Consider the following 27691-nt stretch of genomic DNA (forward strand, 5'->3'; position numbering starts at 1 on the left):
CGGCAGGGAGCCATCCCAGTCAGCAGGGTCATCTTAATAACATAATGGGCCCCTGGGCAAACAAAATTCACTGGGGCCCGATCCTCGACGACCGTCCTCTCCCATTCATTCCATGTGACCGGAGCAGTCCACATCCCACCCACACAAGCAGCAGCAGTCCCATATGGGAGAGAAATATATTTTAAAAATATTCTTCCCAAATATATTGCCATATATTTGAAATACTACAATTTTGGCCATATTCATTATATTTCAATATATATATATACAGCATGTTGAAATGAGTTTTTATTACAAAACATGTTAAAAATATTTTTCAAAATACATTTCAAATAATCTGAAGAATATATTTTAAAAATATTCTTCCCAAATATATTGCCATATATTTGAAATGCTACAATTTTGGCCATAATAATTATATTTCAATATATATATATATATATAAAATATATATATATATATATATATATATATATATATATATATATATATACAGCATGTTGACATGAGCTTTTATTACAAAACATGTTAAAAATATTTTTCAAAATACATTTCAAATAATCTGAAGAATATATTTTAAAAATATATTTTTTTTAAAACATATTCTACAGATTTGTTTTCACCTATAAAAAAGTCATTTTAACATATATTTTTACACATATTTGTAAATGCATTTAAAAAATGTAGATATGTATTTTTAAAGACATACAGTATATTTGAAATGTATTTTTAAAAATATTTTTTATATATTTTGTAATTAAAACGCATTTCAACATGAAGTATGTATATGTATGTATATATATATATATATATATATATATACCACTATTGCTGAGATGCAATATATGATCCATAGTTCCAATAGGTGAACAAAAGCGGTTTTGGCCTTTTAGGAGGCATCAAAGGAGGTGAGCGCATATTGAGATCATAATAAGAAGTCACTTGGAATGAAGATTTGTTCATTTTTGAATTTGTCAAGTTTGGACTGATCAATTTTTAAATTTTGTTTTTTATTTATTGCAATGGTCACTTATTATTCGGATATAATTTGTTTCACGCTAACACAAAGGACTTTATCACTAATGTATATTTTTTGAAAGATAATTGTTTTATTACATGTTATAATAGTTTTAGGAGCGCGGCACTATTGTTTGTAATTTTATTTATATACATTGAGTAAGTGATTTTTGTGCTGACGTACCTATGGCCAAAATTGTAGCATTTCAAATATATGTCAATATATTTGGGAAGAATATTTTTAAAATATATTTCAAATATATTTTTCATCCATATGGGCTCCTACCGCAGCGGTTTGTCTCCCATAGCAAACGGGACTGGATGGACACCGCTGAGGTCCCCAACCTGTGCAGAGGTACGGTAAGTCAAGAGTTAAGTCAAGTGCATGCATGGAGCACTGCGGGGCTCTATTCTGTTACTGGAAGCGATGTAGCGGTGATAGGTGGACAGGTGGAGTGAGCATAGGCTCAGCATGTTCCTCCTAAATGCAACAACTTACAGTGAGAGTGTATATTGACACGGGGACCCGAGAGTTAATTGGAGAATAGTTAAAGGCCAACCTTAAGGTCGAGTGTTCCATGAAGGCGGCTTCAGCCTTGTCCCTGGGCATTGATGGGAACGGCACAAAATAAAGTTACCCCATATGTAAAGAGAATGAACCTGTCACAAGTTCCTAGCGTAGCCCAGAAGAACACACCCTGGGGGCAGTCCTCTCATGTGACCCAGGCTTGGCGCCCAGCGAGTTAATGGGGAATATGGAGGAAAGGTCCTTCACCACCTCCTGCCCCCCAAGTACTTCAGCCATGGATCATATACACTTGCACTTAATGAATACCACCTCAGAGCTAGAGGTTGGAGATCATATCCAAAGGGAATCCAGAAGTCAGAGTCCAGGCCAAGTTGCAAATTCCATACTGTGCACTCAAGTGGGAAAGGAAGGATAACGAGCAGGGGCGGACTGACAACTCATGGGACCCCCGGGCAATAGGGGATCATGGGGCCCCTGTGTCCTTGCCCAAACTCAAAAAAGCCTATGAAAAAGGTACCAGGGGCATCTCATGGGCCCCCCTACTGACCCCCGGCCCACGGGCAGTGCCCGAGTTTCCAAATGGTGAGTCCGCCCCTGCAGAGCGCTGATCTCAACCCTACTATAGACCTTTCGGATGCATAGATGCTGACCTCAACCCTACTGAAGACCTTTTGGATGCACAGAGCACTGACCTCATCCCTACTATAAACCTTTTGGATTACTCTGACTGACCGTTGCGAGTTAGGTCTTCTGGTGATTTGGGGTAGTTCCTAATGAGCTGACTGAGAGTCCTATCATGACTTTACCCAACACATAACTGCTCTGTTTGGGGGAGACTGCTGACCTCAACCCTACTATAAACCTTTCAGATGCACAGAGCGCTGACCTCAACCCTACTATAAACCTTTCAGATGCACAGAGCGCTGACCTCAACCCTACTATAGAGCTTTGGGATGCTGAGTGCTGACCTCAACCCTACTATAGAGCTTTGGGATGCACAGAGCGCTGACCTCAACCCTACTATAGACCTTTGGGATGCACAGAGTGCTGACCTCAACCCTACTATAGAGCTTTGGGATGCACAGAGCTCTGACCTCAACCCTACTGAAGACCTTTGGGATCACTTTGACTGACCGTTGCGAGTTAGGTCTTCTGGTGATATAGGGTAGTTCCTAATGAGCTGACTGGGAGTCCTATCATGACTTTACCCAACACATAACTGCTTTGTTTGGGGGAGAGGTGATCTTTACCTGCATATCCCTATAATTAGTTGCTGTATAAAGTGTGAAATGAATAAGTAGATGTAAGTGTTTGTAATCCTTCTCTGCTGAATCACAATAGATATAATTGCAGCTACATGGGTTGTTGCCATCGCTGATTTTATTTTCTCTCTTAATAAAATTACTTAGAATCAAAGGCATGTAACATTTGCATACGGCTTTTTTGTCAAGCCATCAAGGAATAAAAACAACGAAAATTCAATAAATATATATTTTTAATAACCTTTAAAACTTTATATTTTGCAATCTTCCATCTACAACTGAATGTCTAAATATAAGACGCATTTGTACTCATACTTGAATCTTGGTGTGCTTTGTGTATTTCTTCCACATCTGTGCAGTAATCCAGTGTGATCCTCTTGGGGGATCAGGAAGGAATTTTTTTCCCTCCAGGAGCAAATTGGATCATGCTTTGCTATTTTTTTTGTCTTCCTCTGGATCAACTGTGGGTGTAGGATTTTAATTTTTTTTTTTGCTATGGTTGAACTGGATGAACTTGTCTTTTTTCAGCCAGACTAACTATGCAACTATGAAACTTTGCTATGCAGAAATGAAGACTGGCCAATGCTGCTCTCTCTCCTTGTGCAGGGTGACTGGCCTTGTCTCTGTCCCCTTCTGTAGTTTTCTACAGGCAGTCTGTAGTGGGGGGAGGGCCTGCTGGGGCACCATCATAGGTCTTCTCTTTCCACAGGCCATGTACAGCACAGTCATGATGTCCAAATCCTGTGATGATCATGGCTTACTCTGTGATCACCTCCTCATGGTTCCTCCATCCTGGATGAGCTAAGATATCTTTGTACAGGCCATGGGTGCTGGGGCAACCTCTCAGGTCTTCTATTTGCACAGGTCATGTACAGCACAGTGATGATGTTCAAATCCTGTGATGATCATGGCTTACTCTGTGATCACCTCCTCATGGTTCCTCCATCCTGGATGAGCTAAGATATCTTTGTACAGGCCATGGGTGCTGGGGAAACCTCTCAGGTCTTCTCTTTGCACAGGTCATGTACAGCACAGTCATGATGTTCAAATCCTGTGATGATCATGGCTTACTCTGTGATCACCTCCTCATGGTTCCTCCATCCTGGATGAGCTAAGATATCTTTGTACAGGCCATGGGTGCTGGGGCAACCTCTCAGGTCTTCTCTTTGCACAGGTCATGTACAGCACAGTCATGATGTCCAAATCCTGTGATAATCATGGCTTACTCTGTGATCACCTCCTCACGGTTCCTCCATCCTGGATGAGCTAAGATATCTTTGATAGGTCTCTTCCTCTCTGGACAGTGACCTGTGATATACCCCACTTGGTTCCAGACAAAACGCTTACAGGTCGCGATAAGTGAAGGTCTGGCTGTTGAAGATCCTGATGCAGATGACTGTAAAGATACAATCAAGGGCTCTAGCTGGCCAAGCTGAGCCATCTTCAGTTTGTGCTCTTTCTCCCTCTGAAGGTACTAATGTGGGTCATTGGTTCCCAATAGCAGTAGGGTTCTTTTCAGAAGCAACTCAATTTGTGTGACAATTTCTCCTGCCAGGGGCTGTCCAAGAACCAGTCACACCATTTCATGCAGTCACCTGGAGTGGCACTGTTACTGGGTTCTCATGGTGCGCTCTTCTGTTTCGTTCTCTAGCAGCACACATATAAGCCGGGTCCTTGATTGACAACCATATCGATCCCTCTTAGCTTACAAATATCAAGCAGGGCCTCTTGTACTGGTGTCTTATAGAAGGTTTTCAGGTGGAAGAAACTATGTACACCAGAGGGTGCTACAAAACCTTCCTAAATACACTAAAAAACGCAACAAAAAAAGAAACACATCCTCTATAAAAGAGGGAACATTTAGCTTTTTGAGTTTTTTTGCAAGCAAATTTTACCTGAATAGCTCAGTGAGTGAAATCAAGAGTGGTGTTTCTGCAAAAACATTAACCACACATCATAAATCATGGTATGAATGTGGACGTGTGTAGTTAGTCAGGTTAGTTTCGAGGGAGGAGGAGGAAGAATGAAAACTTTGTAAAGTAAGTTGACTTTTCTTTGTAATGTTACAGTAAGGACTGACAGAGGAGGAGAACAGACATGATTTCCTACAGCACGAGGTATTTTCCTAAACTCAGCTGCACTCATGACTTAAAAGGTGCTTATATAGCAAAAATTATTTTTTATTTTTTATTTTGACTTGTTAAAAGTGAATAGATTAATGTGGTTAACCATAATGTATTTATATGAGGGGCATTCAAGTCAAACCGGGACTTTTACAGGTATAAAAAGGGATGCTAGGGCGGCAGTAGTAAGTGGCAAGTGTGTCCTATTACTGGTAGTCGGGTCAGTCCTTGGACCGTTAATCAAGATGGCAGACAACAGTGTTAGTGCGTGCATGGAACAGCGCGTGGTGGTGATGTTTTTTGTGAACGAAGGCGTAAAACCCGTGGATATCTACAGAAGATTTCAAGCACAGTACAGTGATGAGCCGCTCAGCCACAGTAAGGGCTCCATGTACACGGGGCTTTTGGAAAACTCTTCTGAACAAATGAAACTGACTGCTGGAAAACGTAGGTTAAAAAACGTCATTTTAGCCACGTTTGCATACCGCGTTTATGTGCGTTTGCGTTTAGAAGCGTTTTGAAAAGATAACATCAGGAGACCTTCCAAAATGCCCAGAATGCACTGAAAAATAGTAAAAAAATAAACTATTTCAGACATTTGGAGAGAAATAGAGAGAGCAGAAGCAGAGAGAGCAGTATGTGTGGAGATCAGGGGTGGACTGACCATTTGGAAACTCGGGCACTGCCCGAGGGCCCGGGGTCAGTAGGGGGCCCCATGAGATGCCCCTGGTACCTTTTTCATAGGCTTTTTTGAGTTTGGGCAAGGACACAGGGGCCCCACAATCCCCTATTGCCCGGGGGCCCCATGAGTTGTCAGTCCGCCCCTGGTGGAGATGACCTGTCTTTTCTGGTTGTATTCACTATGGATCCCATCATGAGCATACTGCGGCGCGTTCTACCATTTTTTCCTTCACGCAAAACCTGGAACTGACTGCGCTGGTGTACCGGGTCCATTTGAGTACCTGGAAAATGCTTTGCATGCATTTCTGATGATAAAAAAAGGCTGGACAGCATCTGGACATGGAACAGTTAAAAAACGCCTCTAATCACAAACGGTTAGGCCCCATGTACACGGGACGTTTCTGAACGATGGAAACTGACTGCTGGAAAATGGTAGGTTAAAAAACGTCTGTTTAGCCGCATTTGCATACCGTGTTTATGTGCGTTTATGTGCGTTTGTGTTTAGAAGCGTTTTTTAAAGATAAGCACAGGAGAACCTCCCAAATGCCCAGAATGCACTGTAAAGTGGTAAATTATTAGCTATTTCAGAGAAATACAGAGAGTAGAAGCAGAGACAGCAGTATGTGTTGAGATTAGCTTAGGTGTGAGTTGCTCATTAACATTTCTTTTGTTTCCAAGGGTGGGAAAGGTGTCTGGGGGAGGGAGTCATTAAGGTCACCTGGCAGGAGGTCTTCATGAGGAATTTGAGGTGTGAATGGTCATTAACCCCTTGACGCCGACGTAACACAAATATGTGGCCTCACGGACCTGGGCTTTTTTCCGTGGGGCCGCATATTTGCGTACCTGTCTTTGTGCTGGGAGCGCGCCGCTCGGCGCGCTCCCAGCACCAAGACCGCGGTGTCACTGAGAGCCCCGGGTCCCGTTCTAACGATCGGGACCCCCGATTCCGGGTCACGTGATCGCTGTGATAGCCTCTGATTGGCTATCACAGTGATCACTCACTGTGCAGCCCGGCCCCCTTGTTTTCTCTCTCTCTATGAATGGAGAAGAGAGATACATTGTATCTCTCGAACTCCTGACATAGAGAGATAAAAAAAAAGTTTGTAAAAAAAAAAAAAAAAGATAAATAAATATTAAAAAATAAAAGAAAAAATAAAGAAAAATACCTAGATCAAGGTTTGATCTAGTTCAGTACCAGGGTTAGTGTTTGGGTCAAGGTCAGGGTCAAAGGTCAGGGTCAAGGGCAAAGGTCAGGGTCAAAGGTCAGGATTTAAAAAAAAATTGGTATCAGTGTCAGTTAGTGTTAATGTCAGTGTCAGTGTGTTTTATATAAAAAAAAAGACAAAAACAAAATGCGCACTGTTGTTTCTGGACTGTACTACGGGTACAAACAACAAATAACATACACATATATGGTATCGCTGTGATCGTCAAGAACTGGAGAATGTATTTTGGGTTGTTCTTTGGTGGTAGGTTATGGTCGTAACAAGAAACACACAGTTAAATTTAAAAAAATGATTTTTTTTACTATTTTGGCCCAGTTTTCCTTTAATAATAAAAAAAAAATTAGGAGCTATCCATGACCATTTACCACCAAATGAAAGCCCAATTTGTCCTGAAAAAAACAAGGTATAATCCACCTGGATGTACAAAGTAGTTGTGACGATATGTACGGTTTTACTAACACGTCAACGTTGCAGAATTGTGCTTAGGCATTTAGATTTGTTTTACCCTTAGGCGTGAAGGGGTTAACATATCTTTTGTTTCCAAGGGTGGGAGAGGTCTGAGGTGTGAATGGTCATTAACATCTTTTGTTTCCAAGGGTGGGAGAGGTCTGAGGTGTGAATGGTCATTACAATATGTGACAAGCTTGGTAGGAACATCCTGTGTTCAGTGTTTTGTCCATCTGAGCACCCTGAAAACTCTTTGAATGCATTTTTCATGATGAAAAAAGGCTCTGGACAGCATCGGGAACGGGAAGAATTAAAAAAAAAATTTCAAACGCAAACACTTATAAACGCGATTTGGCGCATTTAGCCGTGTTTACAAGCATACGGCTGTAAACGATGATGTGTACATGGACACATAGGAAAACATTAGGGAGAGTTCAGGGGCTGCTGAAAAAAACGCTGAACAGCTCCTGAACGTGAGTTTATCAGCTGCAGTGTACATGAGCTCCAAGACATTGAATGGTGTAAACATTGGCTGTACGTCCATCAGTGACCATCCCGGCCGGGTGGTTCCCAGCCCACAGCAGTAATTCCTGTGAACATTGAGCACGTTGAGTGCCTGATCCTGGATAATCAATGCATCTCCTGTCATGAAATTGCGCACGTTTTGAGTTTACAGGTGAAACTCGAAAAAATTAGAATATGGTGCAAAAGTTCATTTATTTCAGTGCAGCAACTTAAAAGGTGAAACTAATATATGAGATAGACTCATTACATGCAAAGCAAGATAGTTCAAGCCGTGATTTGTCATCATTGTGATGATTATGGCTTACAGCTCATGAAAACCCCAAATCCACAATCTCAGAAAATGAGAATATTCCATGCAATCAATAAAACACGGATTGTACATAGAACAATATCGGACCTCTGAAAAGTAGAAGCTGCATATGTACTCAGTACTTGGTTTGGGCCCCTTTTTCAGCAATTACCTCCTCAATGGGGCGTGGCATAGAAGCTATCATCCTGTGGCACTGCTGAGGTGTTATGGAAGACCAGGATGCTTCAATAGCGGCCTTTAGCTCTTCTGCATTGTTCCGTCTCATGTCTCTCATCTTTCTCTTGGCAATGCCCCATAGATTCTCTATGGGGTTCAGGTCAGGCGAGTTTTCTGGCCAATCAAGCACAGTAATCCCACGGTCATTGAACCAGGTTTTGGTGCTTTTGGCAGTGTGGGGAGGTGCCAAGTCCTGCTGGAAAATAAAGTCAGCATCCCCATAAAGCTTGTCTGTGGAAGGAAGCATGAAGTGCTCCAAAATCTCCTGGTAGACGGCTGCATTGACCCTGGACTTAATGAAGCACAATGGGCCAACACCAGCAGATGACATGGCTCCCCAAATCAACACAGACTGTGGAAACTTCACACTGGACTTCAAGCATCTTGCAGTGTGTGCCTCTCCATTCTTCCTCCATACTTGGGGTCCTTGGGCCTCTCCATTCTTCCTCCATACTCGGGGTCCTTGGGCCTCTCCATTCTTCCTCCATACTCGGGGTCCTTGGGCCTCTCCATTCCTCCATACTCAGGGTCCTTGGGCCTCTCCATTCTTCCTCCATACTTGGGGTCCTTGTGCCTCTCCATTCTTCCTCCATACTTGGGGTCCTTGGGCCTCTCCATTCTTCCTCCCTACTCGGGGTCCTTGGGCCTCTCCATTCTTCCTCCATACTCGGGGTCCTTGGTTTCCAAATGACATGCAAAAGCTGCTCTCATCAGAAAAAATGACTTTGGACCACTGAGCAACAGACCAGGTCTGTTTTTCTTTAGCCCAGGTAAGACGCTTCTGACGTTGTTTGTTGTTCAGGAGCGGCTTGACAAGAGGAATACGACATTTGAAGCCCATGTCCAGGATCCGTCTGTGTGTGGTGGCTCTTGATGCACTGACTCCAGCCTCAGTTCACTCCTTGTGAAAGTCCCCAACACTTTTCAATGGCCTTTTCCTGACAATCCTCTCCAGGCTGCGGTCATCTCTGCTGCTTGTGCACCTTCTTCTTCCACACTTTTCCCTTCCACATAACTTTCTATTAATGTGCTTTGATACAGCACTTTGGGAACATCCGACTTCTTTTGCAATTACCTTTTGAGGCTTTCCCTCCTTATGGAGGGTGTCAATGATGGTGTCAGGTCAGCAGTCTTTCCCATGATTGTGATTCCTACTGAACCAGACTGAGAGACAATTTAAAGGCTCAGGAACCTTTTGCAGGTGTTATGGCTTAATTATCTGATTAGAGTGGGACACTTTGAGCCGAGAATATTCCACCTTTTCACAATATTCTCATTTTCTGAGATTGTGGATTTGGGGTTTTCATGAGCTGTAAGCCATAATCATCACAATGTAACAAATCACGGCTTGAACTATCTTGCTTTGCATGTAATGAGTCTATCTCATATATTAGTTTCACCTTTTAAGTTGCATTACTGAAATAAATGAACTTTGCACGATATTCAAATTTTTCGAGTTTCACCTGTATTATACAATTTTCCTGGGATTTTTGCTTTAGATTTACCAAAAACCATATAATAGGAGGTCAAACCTAAACAACACTTTCAATTGTATCTAATTAGGTAGACCCTTGCACTACATAGTGGAAGGTAAATCTAAAGGAAATTGGTCAGAAAACTGTAAGAAAATTGTATAGTGTATAACCAGCCTTAGTATGGATCACATACCAGTAGATTATGAAAGCTTTACCTGAAAACAAAGCCCTCCAGCAGAGAACTGTCACGGCTCCCTGAGGCTTCCATCTTCACCTGGTCTTCCTTTTGGGTTGGTGGGCAGCGGACGTTTGACTGGCCGTGCCACCACTGACGTCACTCACTCACATGCATGTTTTGGAGATATTTACAGTAAGTAAACCATCATGTGCATAAATATTTTATAACATATATTTAATGTCCTTGTTTCTACTGATGATCCAATGTCCATATGCATTCAATGTCTCTGAAAATTCACCCGTGAAGTTTTAATTAGCGCCTTCTGGTGATCAACACCACCATTCACCATATGCGTTCACCTCTATCTGTGGACCTGCTCGATAATCATGTCAAACACACTTTCCCCTCATCAGGGTTCCTGCCGGATCACTTCCCTTGATGTATCTCCTAGGGCACCTGGCTCCTTTTCCTCCGCTGGGGGGTCCTGCATCCTTTCCCAAAAAGTTGATGTGTGACTCTTTAAGAGGTCGTAATTCCTCCTATAGTGGGCTCACATAGAAAATGAGGGCCTCATGGTGTAGTATATTTCTGAAATAATTTATTTATTAAAATTGGACTTACGCAGATAAGTCAAAAACTCACATATACTGTACACTATATTGCCAAAAGTAGTGGGCCGCCTGCCTTTCCCCACACATGAACTTTAATGGCCCCCCAGTCTTAGTCCGTAGGGTTCAATATTGAGTTGGCCCCACCCTTTGCAGCTATAACAGCTTCAACTCTTCTGGGAAGGCCATCCACAAGGTTTAGGAGGGTGTCTATGGGAAGGTTGGACCATTCTTCCAGAAGCACATTTGTCAGGTCAGGCACTGATGTCGGGGGAGGAGGCCTGGCTCGCAGTCTCCGCTCTAATTCATCCCAAAGGTGTTCTATGGGGTTGAGGTCAGGACTGGCCAGTCAAGTTCCTCCACCACAAACTGGCTCCTCCATGTCTTTATGGACCTTGCTTTGTGCACTGGTGCGCAGTCATGTTGGAACAGGAAGGGACCATCCCCAAACTCTTCCCACAAAGTTGGGAGCATGAAATTGTCCAAAATGTCTTGGTATGCTGACGCTTTAGGAGGTCCCTTCACTAGAACTAAGGGGCCAAGCCCAACCCCTGAAAAACAACCCCACACCATAATCCCCCCTCCACCAAACTTTACACTTGACACAATGCAGTCAGGCAAGTACCGTTCTCCTGGCAAATCCAGAGACGCTCATTAGATTGCGAGACAGAGAAGCGTGATTTGTCACTCCAGAGAAAACGTCTTCACTGTTCTAGAGTCCAGTGGCAGCGTACTTTACACCACTGCATCTGACTCTTTGCCTTGCACATTGGCTTGGATGTAGCTGCTCAGCCATGGAAACCCATTCCATGAAGCTCTCTACACACTGTTGTTGTGCTAATCTGAAGGCCACATGAAGTTTGGAGGTCTTTAGCTAATGACTCTGCAGACAGTTGGCGACTTCAGCATGCATTGACCCCACTCTGTTATGGGGCCTACCTCTTCGTGGCTGAGTTGCTGTTGTTCCCAGTGTCTTCCACTTTGTTATGATCCCAATAACAGTTGACCGTGATGGACCTCACCACTATGTTAGGAGGTCTAATATAGCTTTACGAGGTCCTTTCCACATACAGTATATTCCCTTCACAAGCAGGTCCCAGGGCTCAAAGGACAATACACCTTCCAGATAAGAGATCTTCCTCCAAATACTCAAATGCTCTTGTGCCAAGACAATGGATCTGCTCCACCAAAAAACTAATTTCATATTTGTCAACTGGTGTTGTCAAATCGTGGTCTGACAAGCATGCAGACAAAGTGTTGCACCTTCCCTGAGCACCGGACCTTCATATCATAAAGCAACTATGGTCAATTTTGGAGAACAAGGTTCGGGATCACGCCTCCAGTATCTCTGAAAAAACTGAGAATTCTCCCAGGAGAATTCAGGCCATCTTAGAATCCAAAAGTTGTCCAACACCATATTAGGCAACAATTTCGTTCTTTTACCTGGTTTTTCTTTAATTTTGTCCAACCCCCCGTAAGCACTAAATTGTTTATGAAATGTGGCAACACATACTGATTATTACTGTTTTATTACTACACATACTATATTGTTTTATTACCTATCATTTGTGTATTGTTTTGTTGGCTAGGTAGAGTCATTCACTATTTTGCATATATATTGACGGCCATTTTGTTGTAGTCCATATCATGGAAGTAAGTCAGGACATAGAAATGGGAACATTGAACGAGTTTCAGTCAAGCTTCATGGATGACATTAAAGGCCTATTGGTATGGTATTTACATCAAACAGTAGTTTTACAAATGGCACCATGCAGTTTAAACTACTGGGGCCCCGTGTCTGCATGGGCCAGTTTATGTAAAATGGGGAACTTTGCCTTTAGGTTGGTGTGAGGGTCTTATTAAGCTAATAGAAATTGTTTTCATGTCTTTGCAGCTCCACTTCGTCCTTCTGGCTGAGGCTGGCAGTGACTATAATAATCAGTATCGGCAACATCTGCATGTTAATCGCTATGTGTACCAACCACTGGATCAAGGGAAATGGAGAGTATCACATAGACCATGTGGGCTTATGGAAGGTCTGCAGTATGGAGGCGTGCGCATTTCACAAGCTTTTTGGTAAGTGGATTAAATATTCACACTTCACCTTCCCATACAACAATCAAATCACCTACAAATCATCCATTTAAAATCAATATTAAAGATAAAGCCACTTTTTTTTATTGTTTTAACCTATTAGAGAGATTTCCCCTCACTTCTTCTTACGGTGACAAAAGTTTCAACAGACAAGTAGTGAGGGAAAGTCTCCAAAAGCAGCACGGGCAGACAATTTTTTTGAGTAGAGTAGATTGGGCAGGGCTTACGGCACCTTAGTGGGGATACTGTGGAACTGCATTCACTAATGCCCAAACCTGAGTGTTCATCACCCTTGCCTGTCACCCATTCCCTGACTGGTTGGCTAAATTAGCAAGTGATACATACACAGTTGTGCCTAGAAACAGCAATATAGCCTATACTAGACAGCAACTCACATGTTGGACCCTCTGTACTGTACTTTCTCTAACCTTCAGTCCCCTGATGTAGGTATTGTTCTTTGATACGCCAAGCACGCACCCTTTGAGAGACTTCAGACCAGGCTAATTAAAGGAACAACAAAGGATCTTTCCTAAAGTAGTTAAAGGTAACACAGGAACAGTTCTCAAACATAAGCAATGATGTCAGTATATATATATATATATATATATACACTGCATGTTGAAATGCGTTTTTTATATTTTACAAAATATATGAAACATATTTTTAATAATATATTTTTAAAATACTTTCTTCCGATGTTTTTTAACATATAAAAAAGACATTTTAACATATATTTTTTCATATATTTGTAAATGCATTCCAGAAATGTAGATTGACTGTATTTTTAAAGACATACAGTATATTTGAAAATGTATTTTTAAAAATATTTTTCATATATTTTGTAATAAAAACGCATTTCAACATTTAGTGTGTGTGTATATATATATATATATATATATATACACACATACATATATATATATATATATATATATATATATATATATATGTATATACAGTCAGGTCCATAAATATTGGGACATCTACACAATTCTAACATTTTTGGCTCTATACACCACCACAATGGATTTGAAATGAAACAAACAAGATGTGCTTTAACTGCAGACTGTCAGCTTTAATTTGAGGGTATTTACATCCAAATCAGGTGAATAATGTAGGAATTACAACAGTTTGCATATGTGCCTCCCACTTGTTAAGGGACCAAAAGTAATGGGACAGAATAATAATCATAAATCAAACTTTCACTTTTTAATACTTGGTTGCAAATCCTTTGCAGTCAATTACAGCCTGAAGTCTGGAACGCATAGACATCACCAGACACTGGGTTTCATCCCTGGTGATGCTCTGCCAGGCCTCTACTGCAACTGTCTTCAGTTCCTGCTTGTTCTTGGGGCATTTTCCCTTCAGTTTTGTCTTCAGCAAGTGAAATGCTCAATCGGATTCAGGTCAGGTGATTGACTTGGCCATTGCAGAACATTCCACTTCTTTCCCTTAAAAACTCTTTGGTTGCTTTTGCAGTCTGCTTTGGGTCATTGTCCATCTGCACTGTGAAGCGTCCAATGAGTTGTGAAGCATTTGGCTGAATATGAGCAGATAATATTCCCGAAACACTTCAGAATTCATCCGGCTGCTTTTGTCAGCAGTCACATCATCAATAAATACAAGAGAACCAGTTCCATTGGCAGCCATACATGCCCACGCCATGACACTACCACCACCATGCTTCACTGATGAGGTGGTATGCTTAGGATCATGAGCAGTTCCTTTCCTTCTCCATACTCTTCTCTTCCCATCACTCTGGTACAAGTTGATGTCGGTCTCATCTGTCCATAGGATGTTGTTCCAGAACTGTGAAGGCTTTTTTAGATGTCGTTTGGCAAACTCTAATCTGGCCTTCCTGTTTTTGAGGCTCACCAATGGTTTACATCTTGTGGTGAACCCTCTGTATTCACTCTGGTGAAGTCTTCTCTTGATTGTTGACTTTGACACACATACACCTACCTCCTGGAGAGTGTTCTTGATCTGGCCAACTGTTGTGAAGGGTGTTTTCTTCACCAGGGAAAGAATTCTTCCGTCATCCACCACAGTTGTTTTCTGTGGTCTTCCGAGTCTTTTGGTGTTGCTGAGCTCACCGGTGCGTTCCTTCTTTTTAAGAATGTTCCAAACAGTTGTTTTGGCCACGCCTAATGTTTTTGCTATCTCTCTGATGGGTTTGTTTTGTTTTTTCAGCCTAATGATGGCTTGCTTCACTGATAGTGACAGCTCTTTGGATCTCATCTTGAGAGTTGACAGCAACAGATTCCAAATGCAAATAGTACACTTGAAATGAACTCTGGACCTTTTATCTGCTCATTGTAATTGGGATAATGAGGGACTAACACACACCTGGCCATGGAACAGCTGAGAAGCCAATTGTCCCATTACTTTTGGTCCCTTAACAAGTGGGAGGCACATATGCAAACTGTTGTAATTCCTACACCGTTCACCTGATTTGGATGTAAATACCTTCAAATTAAAGCTGAGAGTCTGCAGTTAAAGCACATCTTGTTCGTTTCATTTCAAATTCATTGTGGTGGTGTATAGAGCCAAAAATGTTAGAATTGTGTCGATGTCCCAATATTTATGGACCTGACTGTATATATGTATATATTTATGTATATATTTATTTATTTATTTATTGGAATATATGTTGAAATATATTGAATACGGCCAAATTTGTAGTATTTCAAATAGATGTCAATATATTTGGGAAGCAGGGGCGGACTGACCATTTGGAAACTCGGGCACTGCCCGAGGGCCCGGGGTCAGTAGGGGGGCCCATGAGATGCCCCCGGTACCTTTTTCATAGGCTTTTTTTAGTTTGGGCAAGGACACAGGGGCCCCATGATCCCCTATTGCCTGGGGGCCCCATGAGTTGTCAGTCCGCCCCTGTTGGGAAGAATATTTTTTTAATATGTTTTTCTTCCATGTGGGTCAGCAGGTGGCTGTCTGAACAGACTGGTTCTGTGGAGATATATATGGATAGTTTATTTTCATCTTGGTCTGACTTTTCTCTTTCTCTCTCTCCTTCCCAGTATATTCCAAAATCCTTTTTGTGATTGCCATCTTTTTTGGAACCTGTTGCAATACCGTGGCCATTCTGGCACTGGTGAAAGGTGTGAAGTACCTGAAATACGTGATAGCAAGAGCGATGTTCATAACAGGTATGTTTCAGTTACAAACCGTAATTCCTTCATGTACTTTTTTAAAAAAAAGGCATTTAAAGGGTTATTCCACATTCATTGAAACATAACCCTTTACTGGTCCTCTTTATGGAAAAAAAATACAATTGAACTTTGCCGATACAAATGAGACCACACAAATGTTAAAATCTTAAGAAAGCTTTATTATTAGCACATATATAATAAAAAAACTCTAATGGATAATAAACGATTCTATAAACATCTCCATGTGGAATAAATCCTATCTCAGATAACAGAACTCCTTGTTTTAAACACATATCTCCTAGCTAACAATTAGTCTACATATTATCTAGTGTGGTATACAAAAGTAGACAAAAGGCCTTGGTAGAGGATCCTTTTATGTCAACGGGATTTACAAACTGCTTCTTTAGGACAAAGATGAAGACAAAAGGAGGATATAGATATATTTACTTAATAAAAAAACTTCATTAACCCCCCGGCGGTATTCCCGAGTGTAGCTCGGGGTAAAGTTTCAGTACCAAAAGCGGTAACCCCCCCCGAGCTACACTCGGGCTTACCATGCGGCGTTGCACAGGGAGTCCCTACAGCGCTTACCTTGTTCTTCGCTCCTGCGATGTCCCCCCTGCAGCGTCCCTGGCCATCTCCTCCGGCCGATGCCGGCATCTGGCTTCCGTGTTCCGGTCCCTGTGACGTCGGGACGTACGGGCGCCGGAACCGGCGGCAAATTTGAAAATTTTAAAAAAATTACATTTTTTTAAAAACGATTATTTCATAGCAAAACATTCCTGTATCAAACCATTTCACATACATTTTGTCCCGAGTGCTTTGTCCTGTCCCCTGTCTGCATTTTTACTGTTCTTTCTGCCTGGAAACTGAGAAACGTCCATGGCGTCCAAAAAGCGTCCCTTTAGGTCAAAAGCGGTTTTAGACCGGCTAGAGAACAGCGATAGTAAATCAGAACCACTTGCAGAATTGAGTGATAATGATTCGTGGGGGAAATTCCTCATCAGACACTGAAAACGATTCTGCGACTTTGCTCAGCGATGTGCGAACTTGGCGCTCTATTTCACATTTCAGTGTTTTTGGTTTGATTATATTATTGAATTAAATGTATTATTATTATATTATTATTTTTTATGATTATTTATTAAATTATAATTTATGATTTCATGTTTCAAATTTTATCATCCCCAGGATGTTTACTAGACTCTTGTTCGGACAGATTTCAGTGAGTTATTCCTAAAAATTACAGGCCTACAATAAAAAAACAACATATTTCCATGCAAAAAAATGTACCGCTTTCAGCACCAAAAATCTGAAATAATCATACCGCCAGGGAGGTTAAAAGATTTTATACAGTCATAATAGGCAATATAGGCAGTTGCGAAAAAATGCTGTAAATGAAGAATTCTCTCAGAAATAGAAAAAAAAGGAGAAGTCCTCTACTTGGTGGGACTTTAAAGGCCCAAGTTTGTAAGTTAATAAACTAATGAATCAGCAGTTAAAACATAACACTCACTTTTATATTATACCTTCTTAACCACTTCAAGTCCGGACACTTTTACACCCTTCCTGCCCAGGCCAATTTTATCACACTTTAAATGACAATTGCGCGGTCATGCAACACTGTACCCATATGAATTTTTTACCATTTTTTTGAGACTGATAAAACTTTATTTTGGTGGTATTTATTCACCACTGGGATTTTAATTTTTTTTGCTATATAAATGAAAAAGTCAAAAAATGTTGAAAAAACCGTGTTTTTCTTATACAATTTTGCAAATAAATAATCTTTCTTCATAAATCTTGGCAAAAATTTATTCAGTTATCCTTTTAGCAAAAAAAAAAAAAAACCCAAATTAGTTTATAACCAAAAATTATATTTTTTCTAAATTTTTCTTTACATTTTATTTTTTTATATTATTATTTATGGGGTTTTTTTTACATACTGTCACCCTAGCAGTACAGTGTCACCATAGTGACACTGTACTACGTGTGGGGGTTTATGAAGATTTTTTTTTTACACTGATTGCTTTTACACCCATAAAGGCTGTAAAAGCAATCATTTACCCTTCTTTCTGGCTGCATTCTTGCAGCCATTGAGAAATATTGTGTGAGCTGTGATTGGTCACAGCTTGTCACATGGTACAAGGCTGTTGTGAATAGCCCTGTACCATGTGACCTCGATGATCATTCACAGATTTCACACGTAGTAAGCAATGATGTCAGAAGTGACATCTTGCTTACTACTCTGCATGTGATCACTGATTGGCCAATCAGTGATCACATGATCGGGACCTCACACAGAGGTCCTGTACAACGATTGGTGCTCCACTGTGTCCAGAGGACACAGCGTGCACTGGATCGTGGTGCTGCGCACTCCCAGGGAGCGCGCACAAGGAGAAGGCGGGGAGGCTATTTACAAATGGCAACCCGCCCCTGCATTGCCACCATCCGGTCGTTTATATACAACGGCCGGACGGGAAGTGGTTAAAAAAGACATAACAAGTATATATAAATGATGGCAGTAACTGTCAAAGGATGTGTAACTTAATACTGATAGTGGAAGATTGGTCATGCAAATGTTTGCTCTAACGCGTTTCAAGACTAATCGTCGTCTCTTCCTCAGAGGTGCTCAAAGAGGCATGATGCATGGCCCCATGTGGGGGCAAGAAAAGTACACGTGGACCACCAAGATGCCAAAAAGTATTGATTCCGGCTGATGCAGCCTGGCTTGTCTATACATCACTACATTGCCTCTGGGCAAACGACCCGGAAGTGGTCTCTTTTTTCCTCCTTGAAAAATCCTTTTTGGATTCTTTGGAGTTAAGTCACTTTTCACTCTTTTGGTCCTCCTCACGTAGCACCATCCCGTCTGCATCTCTGTGCGGACTGTTGCGGGTTCGCCATTGATGTGCTTGGGCGGGGCCCCTCCAGGAGACGTTTGGCTCTTCTCATCTCTTTCTCCCTGTACTTTACTACCATCTTTGCCATGAGAGGTCTATGAATATTCTCTACTGCATCATGGGAATCAATACTTTTTAGCTTCTTGGCGGTCCGCGGGTACTTTTCTTGCCCCCACATGGGGCCATGCATTATGCCTCTTTGAGCACCTCTTAGGAAGAGATGACAATTAGTCCCGAAACGCGCCAGTGCAACATTTGCATGACCGATCTTCCACTATTAGGTTACACATCCTTTGACAGTGACCGCCGTCATTTATGTATTTCAACTTGTTATGTCCTTTTTAAGATGGTATAAAATACAATTGAGTGTTATGTTTTAACTGCTGATTCATTAGTTTATTAACTTACAAACTCGTGCCGTTAAAGTCCCACCAAGTAGAGGACTTCTTCTTTTTTCTATATTCCTAGGGATGTTGGCACCCCTTGTACTGTATCCCCCCCTTTCTTTCTCTTAAAAATAGAAGTGTTAATGGTTTATTTTTATCAATTAACAACATGGAAAGTAAAGAATGGAAAAGAAATCCAAATCAAATCACACTTTGGTTGGACCATGCTTTGGCTTCAAATCAGTGTCAATCCTTCTAGGTACACACACACCACTTGCGCACACAGGTTTTTTTTTTGGAACTCAGCAGGTAGGTTGTTCCAAACATCTTGAAGAACTAATCAAAGATCTTTTGTGGATGTCGGCTGCCTCAAACCTTTCTGTCTCTTCATGTAATTCCAGACAGACTCCATGTTGAAATCAGGGCTTTGTGGGGACCAAACCATCACTTCCAGGACTTCTTATTTTTCTTTACGCTGAAGATTTTTCTTAATGATATTGGCTGCATGCTTGGGGTCATTGTCCTGCTGCAGAATACATTTGGAGCCAACCACAAGCCCCCATGATTGTATGGCATCAGGGATAAGTATCTGTGTGTATTTCTTAGTATTGAGGACACCAGTGATCTGGCAACGTTGAGAACCATAGACGCAGTGGTTGGACAAGGAAACTTATTGCAGCAGATGAAAGACATCATCCTTACTTTTTTTTGGGCATTGGAAGATGTCCAGCAGTGCCATAAGCATAGAACTGGTGGAAACCAGTAATACCCAGGTACACCCATCTACTGTTCTGAAGAAGTCTGGTCAGAAGTGGTCTTCATTGAAGCATTGAAATTGAAAATACCATACCTCCGACGTGGAAGCAAGACTAAGTGACTCAGCTATACTGGAAAACATAGGAACTGGGGTGCAGAAAAAAGGCAGCAGGTGCTCTGGACTGACAATTCAAATTTTTAATTATTTGGCTGTATCAGGAGACAGTTTGTAAACCAAAGGGCTGGAGAGCAGTACAATAATGAATGTCTGCAGGCTTTGTGAAGCATGGTGGAGGTTCCTTGCAAGTTTGGGGCCGCATTTCTGCAAATAGAATTGGAGATTTGGTCAGAATCAATGCTGAGAAATACAGGCAGATACATATCCATCATGCCATACCATCAGGGAGGCATGTGATTGGCCTCATATTTATTCTGCATCAGAACAACCCCAAACATACAGCCAATGTCAGTAAGGACTGTCTTTAGCACAAGGAAGAACGAGGAGTCTTGGAAGTGATGATTTGGCTCCCACTGAGCCTTGGTCTCAACATCATCAAGTCTGTCTGGGATAACATGAAGATACAGATGGATTTGAGGTAGCCTACATCCACAGATGTGGTTAGTTCTCCAAGATATTTGGAACAACCTACCTGCCGAGTTCCTTCAAAAACTGTGTGCAAGTCTACCTAGAAGAATTGATGCTGGTTTGAAGCCAAAGGGTGGTCACACCAAATATTGATTTGATTTGGATTTCTCTTCTGTTTGTTTACTTTCCATTTTGTTAATTGATAAAAATAAACTATTAACACTTCTGTTTTTGAAAGTATTCTTAATTTCAGCATTTTTCCACAACTGCCTGTAACTTTTTTCACAGTACTGTACAACAAAATATTAAGATTAGATATAACATAGTTTGGCATATGGGATGTCCAAAAGAATACAACATGGTTGCAAACCTGAACAGAGCTAGTCCCAGGGTAATATTAAGCACTATTTAAAACAAAATCCATGTGAGACGTTAGCTTTGGGTACAACATTTTTCAGAGCATGTGCTTCTCAGTTCTCTTAGTGACTCTAGCACCCAATCTCCTCTGAGGAAGTTCCTGACATTGCTCCACCAAGTGAGAGTGGGTCCTTCCTGAAATGGAGGTGGCCCAGCAACTCAGGTGGGGTAGAGATTACTGTTGAGGCACCCAATTTCCGCTGAGGAAGTTCCTGATATTGCTCCACCAAGTGAGAGTGGGTCCTTTCTGAAATGGAGGTGGCCCAGCAACTCAGGTGGGGTAGAGATTACTGCTGAGGCACCCAATCTCCTCAGAGGAAGTTCCTGACATTGCTCCACCAAGTGAGAGTGGGTCCTTCCTGAAATGGAGGTGCTCCAGGAACTCAGGTGGGGTAGAGATTACTGCTGAGGTACGCAATCTCCTCAGAGGAAGTTCCTGACATTGCTCCACCAAGTGAGAGTGGGCCCATCCTAAAATGGAGGTGGCCCAGGAACTCAGGTGGGGTAGAGATTACTGTTGAGGCACCCAATCTCCTCAGAGGAAGTTCCTGACATTGCTCCACCAAGTAAGAGTGGGTCCTTCCTAAAATGGAGGTGGCCCAGGAACTCAGGTGGGGTAGAGATTACTGCTGAGGCACCCAATCTCCTCCAAGGAAGTTCCTGACATTGCTCCACCAAGTGAGAGTGGGTCCTTCCTGAAATGGAGGTGCCCCAGGAACTCAGGTGGGGTAGAGATTACTGCTGAGGCACCCAATCTCCTCAGAGGAAGTTCCTGACATTGCTCCACCAAGTGAGAGTGGGTCCTTCCTGAAATGGAGGTGGCCCAGGAACTCAGGTGGGGTAGAGATTACTGTTGAGGCACCCAATCTCCTCAGAGGAAGTTCCTGACATTGCTCCACCAAGTGAGAGTGGGTCCTTCCTAAAATGGAGGTGGCCCAGGAACTCAGGTGGGGTAGAGATTACTGCTGAGGCACCCAATCTCCTCAGAGGAAGTTCCTGACATTGCTCCACCAAGTGAGAGTGGGTCCTTCCTAAAATGGAGGTGGCCCAGGAACTCAGGTGGGGTAGAGATTACTGCTGAGGCACCCAATCTCATCCGAGGAAGTTCCTGACATTGCTCCACCAAGTGAGAGTGGGTTCTTCCTGAAATGAAGGTGGCCCAGGAACTCAGGTGGGGTAGAGATTACTGCTGAGGCACCCAATCTCCTCAGATTAAGTTCCTGACATTGCTCCACCAAGTGAGAGTGGGTCCTTCCTGAAATGGAGGTGCCCCAGGAACTCAGGTGGGGTAGATATTACTGCTGAGGTACCCAATCTCCTCCGAGGAAGTTCCTGACATTGGTCCACCAAGTGAGAGTGGGTTCTTCCTGAAATGAAGGTGGCCCAGGAACTCAGGTGGGGTAGAGATTACTGCTGAGGCACCCAATCTCCTCAGAGGAAGTTCCTGACATTGCTCCACCAAGTGAGAGTGGGTCCTTCCTGAAATGGAGGTGCCCCAGGAACTCAGGTTGGGTAGAGATTACTGCTGAGGTACCCAATCTCCTCCGAGGAAGTTCCTGACATTGATCCACCAAGTGAGAGTGGGTCCTTCCTGAAATGGAGGTGGCCCAGGAACTCAGGTGTGGTAGAGATTACTGCTGAGGTCTCAGAGATCTACAACTAGCAGCTAATCCTCTGTGTGGGAATTCCTGACACTGCTCCACCAGGAAGAGCAGGACCCCCCTATAATGGAGGCAAAATTGGGAACTCTGGGGCATCAATATCACTGATGGAATCTCAGAGAGCTACAAAGCAGTCAATCCTCTATGCACGTGTTTCTGGCACTGCACCACCATGGAGAGCAGCACCTCCATTAAACAGGGGTAGAGCCAGGGACTCAGGGGCATTGATATCATTGTTGAAATCATCAAGACATGCAACTAGTAGCCACCCAGGAGTTCTGCTTGACCAAAGAGGTTGGTACCTCCCTAGAACGGTGGTGTAGCTGGGAACTCAGATATCACTGCTGGAACTTCAGAGTGGTACAAGAAAACAGGGTGTGATTTATTTTTACATAAACTGACTTTTTAATGCGTTAATACTGTGTATCATTTTTATTCCATGTAGGTATTTTAGCATTGTGTGGAATGATCTCCGCAACTGTCATCCTTGTCCATCTCCTATATTTTGTGCACATTGAATACGGTTTAGTCTTTGGCTGGCTGGGCGTGGTACTGTACTATGTGGCTGGTAAATTTTTTTTATTTATAGATTTTTCTTGCTTTCTGACTTTTATTTCCCACACTTTAAAGGGAAATTCAATTAAAAAAACATACAAAATATCTTACTGCATGTCATTTTTCATTTATCTTTAAAGTTTATCTATAGCCAAAAGGTTTGTTGTTTAGTTTTGAATAGAGTAGGGAATGGTCAAAATCCCTCTTGTTTTTGATTGAGGTGAAATCCCTTGTCACCAGAACAAATGTTTCTGTTAGAATTTGAAAGAGTAACCCTTTTCCATAGGCAACTATAAATTTAAGGATTTCCCACCACTTTCTGTCTTGCTGACAATGGTAAGTAGGGCAAATGAGAGATTGAATCTTCTCAAAGGGAACAAAGACAGCACTAAATTTCTCATGCAGAAAAGAAAAGTAGAGAACTAAATGAAAAAGTCGATGGAATGTCAGATATTATATGAATCATCTGCAGTGACTGTAGGAAAATTCCAACACATTTCGGAAGCAGGCACGCCACCCTTCATTTAGGCTAGAGTAAAAGTCAAAATGTAATAAAATACCATAACAATAGTAACTAAAACATTCGATGATAGATGCAAACTAAAAAATGTTATAAAATATTATATAGGAGTATATTTTTAACTCATTTTATTTTGTTTTGCATGACTAGTGCACCCGAGATAGGTTCATCCAGACCCCACTACACCACCATTACCCTTCCATACCAATCCCCTTTACTTACTATACTTACAGAAAACACAACACCAATTTTGGAGTAAAATGGCCAACACGGCCTTTTATTAACAAATCAAGTTTAAACACATCAACCATTCCTTATAACAGAAAACATAAAGAGTTGTTGTTGGTCTTTGAAGGCACCCCCAAAACGATCCGAAATGCACCTGAGGACAACCATATTCCACTAGGCCTCCAGCCGCAACCAACCAGCTCGGAGACAACCATACCGTCCGCAGTGCAGCACCACCACCTTCCAGTTAAACCTCGGTTAACTGGAATGTTCCCGGGCACACCATACCAACGATGGGTCCCACACCATTTTTGTACCTCCAAGATAAGAACCGCCTCCAAAGACCAACCACCGCCCAGGAACTGAAATAACCCCCCCCCCAGGAGGAACACAACACTCACCAAACAGGGAGGGCGGGAGGGAAGCTCTCTCACCCACGTCCAACTCCAACTGATGCTCCCCAGGACACCCCACCCTAAGGTGCAGAAGACCCCACCTACACTCTCCTCTACCAACCAGATCCCCCAGCTATCCTTTACCAACCCTAATACTATCATTAACCCCTCACACATCTTCCTTCCCACTCTGGGCCTAGTCATGCCTGCCCTGCGCTAATTCTTTTCTTCTTTCATCGCTGCGGGCATTTCTTTTATCATTTTTTGAATACTATTCCTATTTGATTTTGTTGTGTTTTATGATTTACCAAAGCCCTAATTAAGGGATGTGTCTGATCTCCAAAATGCATTGATATTTTCCTCCAGTCAGTAAAGTTGATCTAAAATATATGGCACTGTCACAGATCTGCAGCTTCAGAACTGTCTCCTCTTCCTTTTGGGCCTTGAGAGCCAAGATGGGGCAGATTCCTCCTTTTGAATTGGGCATTATGAATACGCTAGAATTGTTCTGCCACAGGGATGGGGCAGTGACACCCTGCTACAGAAGCACCACCAAGGTTGTATGGAGATTGTATACCCCTTGAGGGTTAGGGAGAAAACAGGTGGCGCACACACCTAGTGCATTATCCAAGGTTTATTGTAGGAGTGAAATAATAAAAACATACTCACAGATGAAGCATGTATCTAAAAAGCATAGAAAAATGACAATGGCCACAACGGCAGGCGAGGTTTTCTCACTGTCAGTGCGGTCAAATGGCTGACGCATTTCGGGGACGAATCTCTTTCCTCAGAGCTGATGACCAGCCTCTGATGCAGATGTATGATGAATGGAAAGTAAGAGCCTCGCTGTTGATGCCATCAACAGCTGTGAGTATGTTTTTATTATTTCACTCCTACAATAAACCTTGAATAATGCACTAGGTGTGTGCGCCACCTGTTTTCTCTCTATCCAGTGGCTGATTTCCCCGTCTGAGGAGGGCTGCACCCCTGAAGCATTTCCTTTGGTTGTCGCTGTCCTGGTACCCTTGGCTTCCCTTTTGGCTGTGCATATCCTGAGGCGCTGGAGATTAAATACGATACCTTGAGGGTTAGGGACTGATGTAAATGTACTATATAGGTAAAGCGCTGCGTAATTTGACAGCACTATATAAGTACCTGAAATAAATAAATAAAATAGTTATTATGTAACATGTGCACTAACAGAATCCTTTCCTTCATTGCAGGATTCATGAGCTGGATTCACAGTAGAACTGAACCCGACGTAGCAATGACATTGGATGAATTAAGACAGCTAATAATCAATGGACGTCCACCATCATATACAGTATACCCCCCACCAACCAGCGTCGTTTCTTAGGTGGACTATGTCTATGATTCTTTTAATTAAAAAATCATTATATTAAAGGAATAAGTTCACCACTGTAATTATATAACAAAAAAAATCCATTTTGTTTCCTCTCATATCTGGATGGGCCATATCCAGCTACATGCAGTACTAAAACCATTATTTCTGTTCACAGAAGTTCCCTTTTAGTATCAGGGTTGGTGGGCTTTGGGCATCTATTAATGATATCAGGTTGATACCAGGGGCGGACTGACCATTCAGACACTCAAGCACTGCCCAGGGTCAGCAGGGGTCCCCATGAAATGCCCCTGTTACCTTTCATAGGCTTTTTTGGGAATGGTTTGAGTGTGGGCAAGGACACAGGGGCCCCATGATTCTCTATTGTCCGGGGCCCCATGAGTTGTCAATCCGGGGTGTATTTGCCTTGTGGTAAATACACCCCTGACTGTGCCCCATGCACAAAGACAACTCTGTAAAGACATGATATGATGATTTTGGTGTGAAGGACCTCAAGTGGTCTGCACAGAGCCCTAACTTCAACCCTACAGAATACCTTCAGGATGAATTGAAACATTGCAAGTTAGGTCTTCTGTCCATATAGTGGACTTCCTAATGAGCAGAACAGGAGTCCTGTTATGAGTTTATCCGGCAGATACTCACTTTGTATAAGGAAGAAATGACCTTTAAACCTACATGTGCACATCATTAGTCACTGTGTGTAGTGTGAAATGCATAAGTGGATTTAAATGTTCCTAATACTTCTCTAATTAATCACAATAAAAGAACTGAATTGTAGATACACAAGTTTGTATTTTCTCTCCTAATAAAAAAAAACTTAGAAATAATTCAGGGAATAAAAGGTGGGTAAAATTTGTCTTTGTCCTCTTTATTATGCCATCAGAGAATTCAATTTTATTAAATATATTTTTTTTTAATGACCATTAAAATTTGTTGTTCTATGAACTTGTAAAACACTTTTGCTAAGTTCATTTTGGTTTGTTTTATAACCTTGGAGATAAAACATGGGTTATTTTAGCCTTTCCAGTATGGCATGGCACCTACGGGGCTTGAAATAAGCGAAGAAGGATGAAAAAAAATAAAAATGAGAGTGAAGCTTACATTTACAGCAATGCACCAAATGCCAACAACTCTGGGCCAAGTGTCTACTTTTTGTTCTCTTGTAAATGGTGTTCCACATAATGCTACACAATCAACTTCCGGCTAAGTTAACTCTGGAAAAAAAGAGCAAGATGTTCCTTGACAGCTGCCTTCATGTGATGACTGCTGGGTTCAGAGACCCTTTCAATGCAGCAGGCGATGGATTGTGGGGCTCATTCTAACCTTCGATTTAGCGGTCAGCCAGAAAATGTGCTAAGAAAACTGATTCTGGAAGTATTGAAGCTATGGGCCAAAAAGCCAGACAGTTAGCATTTTCAAAGGAAAAAAAAACAAGAAAATGTTCAAATGTTTAAAGCATTTCTAAAAGCTCAAGGTTTTATCATTCCTGCATTCTATGGAGTCAATGGGAGTTAACAATGCCCCATTATTGGTATTAGTGGGAGGCATAGTGCCCCATCATTGGTATCAGTGGGAGGAATAGTGCCCCATCATTGGTATCAGTGGGAGCAATAGTGCCCCATCATTGGTATCAGTGGGAGGAATAGTACCCCATCATTGGTATCAGTGGGAGGAATAGTACCCCATCATTAGTACAAGTGGGAGGAATAGTGCCCCATCATTGGTATCAGTGGGAGGAATAGTGCCCCATCATTGGTATCAGTGGGAGCAATAGTGCCCCATCATTGGTGTCAGTGGAAGGAATAGTGCCCCATCATTGGTATCAGTGGGAGGAATAGTACCCCATCATTGGTATCAGTGGGAGGAATAGTGCCCCATCATTGGTATCAGTGGGAGCAATAGTGCCCCATCATTGGTGTCAGTGGAAGGAATAGTGCCCCATCATTAGTATTAGTGGGAGGAATAGTGCCCCATCATTGGTATCAGTGGGAGGAATAGTGCCCCATCATTAGTATTAGTGGGAGGAATAGTGTCCCATCATTGGTGTCAGTGGGAGGAATAGT

At 42.1% G+C, this 27691-nt stretch overlaps 1 protein-coding gene across 1 annotated transcript; it reads left to right on the forward strand.

The window, feature by feature from the left end:
* Positions 1-4890: 4890 nt before the first annotated feature.
* On the forward strand, positions 4891-26584 carry LOC149432731 (uncharacterized). The gene is made up of 5 exons (XM_089664971.1): positions 4891-4925; positions 12492-12673; positions 15727-15855; positions 23013-23135; positions 25489-26584. Exons 1-5 carry the CDS (start codon positions 4906-4908, stop codon positions 25620-25622), a joined length of 588 nt encoding a protein of 195 aa, XP_089521097.1. The 5' UTR covers positions 4891-4905; the 3' UTR covers positions 25623-26584.
* Positions 26585-27691: the final 1107 nt, after the last annotated feature.

Source organism: Staurois parvus, unplaced genomic scaffold, assembly GCF_062004578.1.
Source record: "Staurois parvus isolate SC_StPar_1 unplaced genomic scaffold, SC_StPar_1.0 ptg002113l, whole genome shotgun sequence".
In the NCBI taxonomy this organism is placed as follows: Eukaryota; Metazoa; Chordata; class Amphibia; order Anura; family Ranidae; genus Staurois; species Staurois parvus.

Excerpts from the sequence above, each read along its gene's own strand:
- LOC149432731 (XM_089664971.1), top strand. The coding sequence starts at position 4,906 with ATGATTTCCTACAGCACGAG. Across the intron at positions 4,926-12,491 it reads ATGATTTCCTACAGCACGAG|CTCCACTTCGTCCTTCTGGC; the intron begins GTATTTTCCTAA and ends ATGTCTTTGCAG. Across the intron at positions 15,856-23,012 it reads AAGAGCGATGTTCATAACAG|GTATTTTAGCATTGTGTGGA; the intron begins GTATGTTTCAGT and ends TATTCCATGTAG.